This window comes from Pinus tabuliformis, chromosome 9 (assembly GCF_031772625.1).
Source record: "Pinus tabuliformis cultivar Carrire ecotype Pingquan chromosome 9, CPIR1, whole genome shotgun sequence".
In the NCBI taxonomy this organism is placed as follows: domain Eukaryota; kingdom Viridiplantae; phylum Streptophyta; class Pinopsida; order Pinales; family Pinaceae; genus Pinus; species Pinus tabuliformis.
The window spans coordinates 598891644-598902612 of NC_142307.1; the positions used below are offsets into that span (position 1 = coordinate 598891644).

General features: G+C 33.0%; 1 protein-coding gene across 1 annotated transcript; it reads left to right on the forward strand.

Moving 5' to 3' along the window:
- The first annotated feature begins 834 nt into the window (after positions 1-834).
- Positions 835-2916, forward strand: LOC149149985 (disease resistance protein UNI-like). Its single transcript, XM_089442650.1, has one exon. It carries the CDS (start codon positions 835-837, stop codon positions 2914-2916), a length of 2082 nt encoding a protein of 693 aa, XP_089298776.1.
- The last annotated feature ends 8053 nt before the right edge of the window (positions 2917-10969 follow it).

Genomic DNA, 10969 nt, shown 5'->3' on the forward strand with positions numbered 1-10969 from the left:
TTCATCAATGGCTAATTTTAAAGAGCTAACCCTGAACAATGATGCATCCCTACTATTTATTCTTTGAGATCAATTGATTTCTCACCTTGTCCCGAGGATGAACCACATTAGTTGGTTCGAAACCTCGACCCAATCCTACTGATATGATTAATCCGAAAAATGGTTTCTACATTATGAATAACAGAAGTGTGAGATCCTCAATGATAACTACTCAAACCAAATTAAATATACTAATCATCTCCATATTCACATAGCTTAATAACCTATATATAAATATATAATATTTTAATTTAATTAAATATTATACTCCCATGACTTAATAAACTATACATATAAATATATAATATTTCAATTTAATTAAATATTATTAATATTTATAAAAAAATTGGGTTACACATTTGAAAAAAACGTCAGCTAACAAAATTATTAAAATTAAAAAATTAAATTTTGATATTACTTTTTTATTTGTTTTAAATTGTCATTACTAAAAATTTATTTTCAAATTTTATATAAAGTAGGTTGTACCTTTCTTACATTTATGAGATGAAAATCTATAAACTCTAATTCCATATTTATGGAAAGGATTGAAGGATATTTAGCAAGCAATGACGTCTGATGACTGTGTATCCCATGGTTGATTTTACTAATATACTAATCCTCTGTATGTTTATATTTATATATGATTTATAATAAGTCAAGTCAGCTTGCATTTTCAAATGACTAATGACTGCCTAACCATTGCCCTGTATCTCATTGCAAGTTCGTGTTTATATATGATTGTCTCTAGCCCCTTCAGACCCGTGATTCTTCTGTTGCGAAGCCAAAAATTTGGCCATGGCTGCTATTATCACTGAAGTGGCTGCCAATACGGTCAGTAGCGCTATTTCTGCACTCATCCGACAAATAGATGATGTTATTCGGTTGGATGAGAACCGTCAGCTTTTAGAAGGGCAGTTAAATCGTATGAAGACTCTCTTACTCGATGTTAGAGATCAATTTCAAGATCGGCAAAAGACGCCCCCTCAATCTCTGCAAAATTGTCTGCTAAGGATGCAAGACGCAGTTGGAAAAGCAACACACTTGATCGATTGCTCTCGAAGGCGGCAGCGGTGTATCAGTTGCCTCCTTTGCAAGCCTAAACTTTCTACAGAAATCCGAAAGTGGAAGACAAATTTTGATGAGCTCTTTCACAATCTTCAGACCGACTTCTCTGTGTTTCACAGTGCTCAACAGATTGCGTCTGCGGCGCCACAACAGGCGAATCTACTGCTTCAAGACGAACCAGACACCGGACTGGTAGGGTTGGAAATTAGATCTGCTGAAATACGACTTGAGAGGTGGCTTACAGAGGCCCCCGGCGATCGGATATTTGCTGTATATGGGATGGGTGGGGTTGGCAAAACAGCGTTGCTAAAAAAGGTCTACAACACCTACAAGGTAAGTGGTGTTTTTGATCATGTGATTTGGGTTGCAGTTGCCCAATTTTCCATTCTGGAGTCGCAGAGTCGTATGGCTTCTGCAATCAATTTAGACCTCAGTGCCTATTCTTATAATGATGTTGATTCGCGGAAGATGAAGCTGTCGGCACATATGAGGACGAAGAAATTTCTCCTAATTTTAGACGATTTGTGGAGCGCAGTCACTCTGAAAGAATTGGGCATGGAATTTGGCGAGAACAAAGGGAGCAAAGTTGTATTCTCTACTCGAAATAGAGATCTGATTCCAGAAATGAATGCAGACCAGTCCATGCAAATACAGCCACTGCCAAGAGAGGAAGCCTGGGAATTGTTTTGCAAAGTAGCTTTCAAAGACGGGCATGTGCCTGACGAGATAGAGCATATTGCTAGAGTCGTCGCGGAGGAGTGTAAAGGGTTGCCATTGGCTATAAATGTCATAGCTTCAACAATGATTGGCAACCGGGCTGTAAATGAGTGGAACCTTTCTTTAAGGCAGATTCAGACTGTGGACTCAAATTTTCCAATTACTCATCCTCGACTTGATCGAGATCTGTATGAGCGATTGAGATGGAGCTACGATAGTTTACCCCATGCTCATTTGAAAACCTGTTTTCTGTATTGTGTGATTATTCCAGAGGACTGGAACCTTCCGGTGCACATTATATCGCAGATGTGGATCGCAGAAGGTATAGTAAAGAGCAAAGATTTGGACTCCTTAATGGATACTGCGCACAGCTATGCAAAGTTACTTGCCGATCGTTCCTTATTCCAATTGAGAGCAGTTGGTGGATCCAGTTATTGGAGCGTTACGTTTGGCGTTCACGATGTTGTGCGGGACATGGCAATTCATGTGGCAGAGAAAGAGGAGAATTTTGTATCGATGGCAGGTCAACATTGCCCCGACATCGACGCCCTTTTCCCCGACATGGAGACACGCCATAATTGCAGGAGGCTCTCCCTTGTTTGTAGCAATATTACGTCTCTACCAAACAAGGAATTGAGATGTCCAAAATTGGTCAGCCTATTTCTAACATACAACTGTGAATTAAAGGAGATTCCGGAAGCATTTTTCCATAACCTCGTCTCTCTCAGGGTCTTAGGTTTATGTAACACGGGGCTACAATTACTGCCAAGATCATTGTGGCAATTGCAACAACTTGAATATCTTGGTCTGAACCATATTCAAATTGAATATGTGCATTCGGGCATTGGCAATCTTTCAAACCTTCAGTTTTTACATCTCAGTGGATGTAAGAGGTTAAAATCATTGCCATGTGAAATGAGAGATCTCAAAAATCTCAAATTTCTGGATCTCCACGGATGTCTTAATTTAGAATCATTGCCATCTGAAATCGCAGAACTCAAAGAGCTCAAATATCTGAATCTCAAGGGCTGTCGTAAGTTACAGGTGATTCCTGCTGAGATCAGACTGCTTACAAATTGTGAAATTCTGCGGTAGAGAAGAGGGACAGGTGATTCCTCGTGACATTAAATTGCTCTCAAATTTTGGCGTTCGTGCTTGTACTGGAAATTTTAATATAAAAAGGATGTGATCGTAATTTTTTTTGTTAATAAAATTTTATTGTCCAAAATACATTCTTTATATAAATAAATATATTTTCAATTATGTTTTTATATATAATTTTTATAATTTATAAGATTTACATATCATTTTTAATTTAATTTAATTGATTAATTAAAAATATGTATTTGTTAATAACCATTATAAAATCAAATAAGACTTTTTTATTACTTTTTTTTTGCGCTGAAAGTAACCGAAATTTCAGCTATATTTTGAGAAAATTTGACCAGAAATTTTTGTAAATCTAAGTTATAGTGGTTAAACTTAATTTTTAGCTTTTTTAGGTGATTTTGATGGTGCTGAATCCATTTCCATTATTAAAAACAAAATTCAAACACTGCTTTTACAAAAAAAATTTAAATTGAAACAACTCCCCTAAATTATTGGAAAGATAAAAACTATGTGCATGACATGTGTCCTCTAAAGAACAAATATGTAGAAACTATGTAAAGCTAGTTGCAGATTGCTCCTTATACCAGTTGCTTTGAAGTTCACGATGTTGGGCGTGACCTGGAAAATTGTGTATCCATGGCAGGTCAACATTGCCCAGACATACACGCCCTTTTCCCGCACATCGACATTTGAGGTAATTGCAAGAGGCTCTCCATTTATAGTAATGACGTCTCTGCCACCAACATAATTGCAATAGGCTCTCCTTTATAGTAGTGACGTCTCTGCCACCAACATTTTGACATCCAAGTGATTCCGGAAGCATTTTTCCTTAACCTCCTGTCTCTTAGGGTGTTAGGTTTAAGTAACAGGGGTTACAATTATTCCAACCACTTTTACTGACTAATTCCAACTACTTTTACTGACCACTTTTTCTAGGACACGATTTTGACTTGGAAGTGATTCCGGAAGCATTTTTCCTTAACCTCCTGTCTCTTAGGGTGTTAGGTTTGAGTAACAGGGGTTACAATTATTCCAACCACTTTTACTGACTAATTCGTCTCTTAGGGTGTTAGGTTTAAGTAACAGGGGTTACAATTATTCCAACCACTTTTACTGACTAATTCCAACTATTTTTACTGACCACTTCCAACCACTTTTACTGACCACTTTTTCTAGGACACGATTTTGAATCATTGTGGCAAATAAAGCAACTTGAATTTCTTTATGTGAATTACACTGAAATTGTAGATGTGCATTGAGGCATTCGCAATCTTTAAAACCTTCGATTTTTACATGTCAAGGGAGGTATAAACTTACCATCATGGCAATGTGAAATGAAGCTCTAAAAATTCTCAATTTTCTGAATCTCGGGGGATGTCGTCAACTAAAAAGCATTGCCACGTGGAATCGTAGAAATCAATGATTTCAAATATCTGGATCTTAGGATTCGTCGGAGGTGATTCCCCTTAAAAGTATAATGCTCTCAGATTGTCAAATTCTACATCAAAGAAGAGGAGTCTTCGTGTAGAATGAAATTTTAATTTGAGGCTATGATCATAATTTTTATTAATAAAATTTTATTATGTAGTTTGATGCCAATAAAATAAATTGAGTATTTTAATAATTACTTAATATTATATTATTTTCTTATAAAATATATATATCTTTTATTTTAATTATATATAATTTATTATATATTAAAGTAATAATCTTAAAATAGTTATAATTGCCAAATCCTCATGAATCAAGTTAAAAACTTAAAGTCTATAGTAGTGAGAGGGTGTTATAAGTAAAATAGGAGAGAATTGAACATATTGGTTTATAAAATAATCTCATTAATTATTTGTGTGATTTATTTTGTCTTTGAGATTGTTTTTTTAAAGAAAATTTAAATAAAAAAATGATTTCATTAAATATATAGAAAATGATGACATTGAATTTACAAAAGTAGATGAGATTGAATTTACAAAAGTAAATTTAATGTTTTTTTTCAAAATGATCATTAAGAAAAGAAAAAATATTATTGTAATTAATATTTATCTCAATTATATTGTGATTTAGATATATTTTACTAATATTAACAATAAATTAAAACAAAGAAGTACATACCATCATTCCTTCTCCCCTTTAATAAATATAAGAAGATATGTTTTTATTTATTGAATACAAAGTTCATCTGTCGTCACAAGTGGGATTCTTTTCCTATTCATTTTATTTATATGTTTGATATCTTTATCACTTTAGTGATTCTATAAGGTTGTGAGCATTGGGTTGTTGTTATTCTAGGGAAATTTTGGTAGCCTCAATGGTTAGTTTAATTGTTAGATTCTCTTATGCTAAAGTTCAATAAGGCTTTAAGAAATTGAATGTCGTTAAGTTTTTTGGGGTTACATGTGCAATGTACAAATTTTGAGTCAAACATAAAAAAAGATTGTGTACATTTGGAACATCTTTAGTATGAACTATCCAAAACTCATGCACGTCTAGAATAATCTTGAGAGTTATCAATGCTTTCTTCATAGGGTGAGATAAACTAAAAAATTGTTACATTCTAGGATAAGTTTGGGAGCCTCAATGGTTAGTTTAATTGTTAGATTCTCTTATGCTAAAGTTCAATGAGGCCTCAAGAAATTAAATATCATTAAGTTTGTTTCGGTTACATGTGAAATGTACAAGGTTGAGTCAAACATAATACTTGGTGTGGGCATTTGGAAAGTCCCTAGCATGAACTATCCAAAGACTCATGCATGTCTAGAATAATCTCAACAGTTATCAATACTTTCTTGATAGAGAGAGATAAGCTAAAAAAATTTTACAACTTGTAAGTATATTGCATTATCTCATCTAAAACCATTACAATGGGCTAAAAGAGTCTATACCAACCTAGATCCATCTTAACTTTGAATCTACCAAACACTGAGAGGGATCAAATCTCTGTGAGGTACAAACCTCTTTTTGATTGAAAATATATTTAATCTCTCTCGGTGCTTGGTATATATGGAGTTAAGATCGATCTAGGTTGGTAGTCAATAAATTAATATTCGTAACTAATTAGTTAGGACAAAGAGAATTCCATATTCTTGGGCCCTATATTATAGAGCAGATGAATGATATTCTGGAAATGGCAGTAGATCTAGCAGGGATCAATAATATTTGTACAACATATCAATACCAAGCAATCATTTTAGGTTCAAAGATTTTTTGCCAAAGCCCGTGGATATTTTCCAGTGGATCTTTACGAACTGGACGGTAAATTGTGAGATTCACTTATGCTCAAAGGATTTCTTCATGGTAAAATTTGGATCATTAGAGATTAGAGATTAGGTTTTACATGAGGGTCATTAGTTCTGGGGAAATGTGGGATTCTCTATCACCCCATGGTTCCCAAATTTTGATGCTAATACAATGACAATCTCCAAAACATTGGTATGGGCAAGATTGATAACTTACCCCTTCATTTTTGGCACCCAAAATTACTATAGGAATCAACAACATGTTGGGGAGATATATCAAGATGGATACACAAATAACTGAAGAATCAATTTATAATTTTTCTGGGATATGTCTAGAGGTAGACATTAGTAAAGGACTACCTGATCATATCTTTTTGACACATGACAACTAGAGATAGACCCAGTTCTTAGATTATAATAACACTCCATTTAGATGTCGTCTATGTTTTGAAATTGGACATCTACAAACCACATGTCCTTTGGCAAAGAAAGACCCTAAGAGGAAAAATAAACCTATCAAAAAGCCAAAGGGATGGAATTTCCCAACACCACAACTCGACGAAGAAGAGGAAGAGGAGGACATGGGACCCCTATCATTAAGGAATCCCAAATCCACATACATCTTTAGTGAACAAAGAGTTGAGTTAGGAGGGAACGGGAGGATCAGCTTCACAAAATCCAAGAGAAAAAGGTCACTTGGGCCAACAAATGCTGAAGGAGAGTTAGATAATAGGATTCAAGCATCCTTATACATCTGGGAGTTCAGACTCAGATAAGGAACACGTCCTTATACATCTGGGAGTTCAGACTCAGATAAGGAACACACGATGTAGACAGAAGAGAACCAACTAATTATTGTAACAACCACTCATGTTCAAGGAGGATGGGATAATGTAGAAAAGAAGAAAGGGAGAAAACAGTGACTAAGACATTTTTATTAGCTCCAATTTTTTATTTATTTTTATTTTTTTTGGCTTTGATTTTATGGGCACCAACTTTTTGAGTGGTGCAACTTGGGAATGCACTATGTGCATCTACGTATGTAACTTTTTATAATTAATAGAAAGTTACCACGGAATAAATAAATAAATTATAAGACCGATGTAGTGATGATGTCAACATTATTATGAGATTTTATTGAAAATTATTATAAAAATATTAATATCCACAATTAATATATAAGAAGATTAATAATAAACTTATATAAGGGTAAAAATTTAAATTTGGATAGTTAAGCTTCAAAAACAAAATTATTACTATGGAGTATTTAATGCCTATGGGGGATAGTTTAATTGGCCATTGCAATGTATAAAGTAATGTAAACCACAATATTTAATGTTCAAATCCCCATTGGGTCAGACCAACAAAACTAAAATATATGAACTATTTAATGTATTGTTTAATGTATGTTGATGACTACTTTACCACATATATTATTAAGTTCTAAACTTGCTTTGCTATAATACCATGGGTCAATACCATGACTTATCAAAAAATCGTAACTCATTTCACAATCAAAATAATTTATACATATTTTATTTTATAACATTTTTTAAATTAAATCTAAAAACAAACGATTATAATTACTTTTGACATATATTTGCAATGTTTCACTAAGTTTTCGGGAAGAGAAAATGCAAGAGCGAGGATAGGCACAACGGGGGAGTATATAAGCAACCCCAAATTCTAGGGATTTTTCGGGAAACGAGGAGACATCATAGTAATAAAAATTATAAAATTATAAATTATTAAAATTTTAACATATAAAAATAAAGAAATAAAATCCCAAAAATATGTGAATAACCAAATAGAAAATCTTAATAATTATGAAATATACATATAAAGACTAAATATCATCATCATTACATATTATACTATTATCATTTGACATTTCCACATTGCAAATCTAAAAGTAAATTACTAAATTGAATCCATCATTTGACACTACGCAATGTTCCTTCTAAATTCATCATATGGCATGATGAAAGGTACATCTAAATTAAATTAATAAATTCATCATTTGACAATTGAAATTATGCAATGCACATCAAATTTTCAAAAACGATAAAATGTAAATTCATCATATGACAATGACATTGACATTATGTTGAAGTCTAAAATAGCCATAAAATACTAAACTAAATGTAAACATAGAAAGCACTGAGTAATGGAATACTATTAAATTTTTTGAATCTTTTGAATCATTGACCGGAGAATCCACAGTTTTAATATTTTTGTACCAACGTTTCAAATCCCAAATGGGATCCATCTTCAGGATAACAGAATGATGATGACAGAAAAGCAACGGAGAAATAATAATAAATAGTGATGAGGATAAAACATTTGGAATAACAAACTGTTGACTGAAATAATAATTTTTATTTTAATTAATTTTTATTTTTATATAATTTAATATTAATTTGTATTTTATTTTTTTTTAAATTTTATAAATATATTAATTTGTTTTATTAATATTATATATATAATCTTAATTTGTTTTAAAAAATTAATTTGTTTTAATATATAATATTAATATGTTTTTTTTTTAATTAATTTGTTTTAATATATAATATTATTAATTCTAACAAGAAATTAATTTTATACCCAGGGAACTATTAATTTTAATATGAAATTGATTTTTAACCTAGGGAATATTAATACTAATATGAAATTAATTTTTAAAACTAGGGAAAAATTAATTCTAAATAATTTAATTAAATTATTAATATTAATTATATTAATTATATTATTATTAATATATTAATTATATTAATTATTATTATTAATTAATTATATTAATTATATTATTATTATCAATTATATTATTATTCCTAAATATATTAATTATATTATTATTGATGATGATGATGATGATGGTGGTGGTTAACGTCCGCTGAGACCAAATAATGATCTATCGGACCTAAAAAGACAAATTATTTATTTTGATTTAAGATTTTATTCCTATGCTCAAAAAGCTTGGAGAGAAGCCTCCCGAGTTCACTATAATTTTGGCATGGTAAAAGGCTAGGAAGGTCAATATTGTAACAAAGGTTGTGAAATTGAGATCTAATGTGGTTGTATGCAGGGCACTCTAAGAGGAAGTGGTTTTCATCCTCGATGCTCCCATTCTCACAAATATGGCAGATCCTTTCCATCCATGGCGTTTTAGGAACTACCCAGCGGCCAGTTTCGCTATGGAGCTCATGAGAATTCGTTCTAATCTTTTCTATATTAATTTTCTTTTTGAGCTAGTTAGAATAGAGAGATACTTTTGATCTTCAAGGGTGGGGTTGATGACCTTCTTATAATAACTTAATTTTCTTTTAGACGCTAAATCTTTCTCACTCCACAATTTTTCTTTGAACTTAGAAGTAACAATATCTTTAATGTTATTTATGTTTTGCAAAGCATCATTCTCATTGATCTCCCAATAGTTTAACCAGGCCCTTGTGTCCTTATGCCATCCTCGGTTAAGCCTTAGGTGATTTTGGCTGCAATTTAAAGCTAGCTTAGGAAGTCTATGATTGTCTATGTTATTGAGCTTGTGCTTGTACATCAGAAACCTGAGCATAGCTAAGCTCTCAATAGAAGAAAGACCTGCTTCTATAAGGAGAATAGGATAGGGTGTATTACTTTTAATTTTCAGGTTATAAGTTATAAAACGCTTCTGGATTTGCTCAATCTTCCTCCATGATTCTCTGGAGATGCTGCAGCCCCAAACTTCACAACCATATAAGATAACAGGAGTGACTAAAGTTTCAAAGAGGAACTTATTTTTATCCCACATTACGAGGTTTGCTGTTTTACAATTAGTTTCAAGACCAAAATAAGCTTTCCATCCCCCATTGATCCTTTTCTCAATGCTATGGTTCCAGTTGAGCTTGTGATGGATATCAATTCCTAGGTACTTGTAAGAATACACTTCCTCCAAGTTATTATTGTCATACGTAAAATTAGCGCAAGTGTCCTTCTTAGATTTGATAATCATAACTTTTGTTTTGTCTGTATTAACAGTCATACCCATGGTAGAGCAAAAATCCTTAAGAAGCTTGAGTTGCTTATCAAGATCAGAAGGGCACCTTGCCAGAAGAACAATATCGTCAACATAGAGAAGAAGGATAATGACTATCCCAGCTAAGATTGTGCCACCACATCCTGCTTCCTCTAAATAACCTTCAAGCTTATCGATGTAAATGCCAAATAGGGTAGGGGAGAGGGGGCAACCTTGTTTAACTCCGATGTTACACTTAATATCTTTTGACCACCCCTCATTTTTCTTTAGCTTGGCAATTACATTCTCGTATAGCCTTATAGCAGCAGCTCTTAACTCAAGAGGAACCTTTAGCTCTTCTAACCTATTCCAAAGGTTGTATCTAGGAACCGTATCGAAAGCCTTTCTAAAGTCTACAAAGCAGCAGAATAAATTGGATTTATCATTACGACATTCCTCCACAATGATCCTTAGCGTAACAAGGTGGTCTGTTGTTGAGTGATGCCTTCTGAAACCTGCTTGGCCTTTAGCCCGCTTACCTTCACTTTCAAGCCATATGCTTAACTTTTTTTCCAGAATACTACCATATAATTTGGCTAAGAGAGGGCTGATCATAATTGTTCGATAATTAGAGGGGTTATTTGTATCTCCACTTTTGAAAATAGGGATAATGAGGCTCTCAGCCCAAGGTTTAGGGAACCCTTGCTTAACAGCTTGATTGAAAAGCTTGTGGATGTGGTGGATGAGGACAGCGCCTCCAATTTTTAAGATTTTTGCCTGGTAACCTTCAATGTCCTTAGCTTTCCCATTCGCG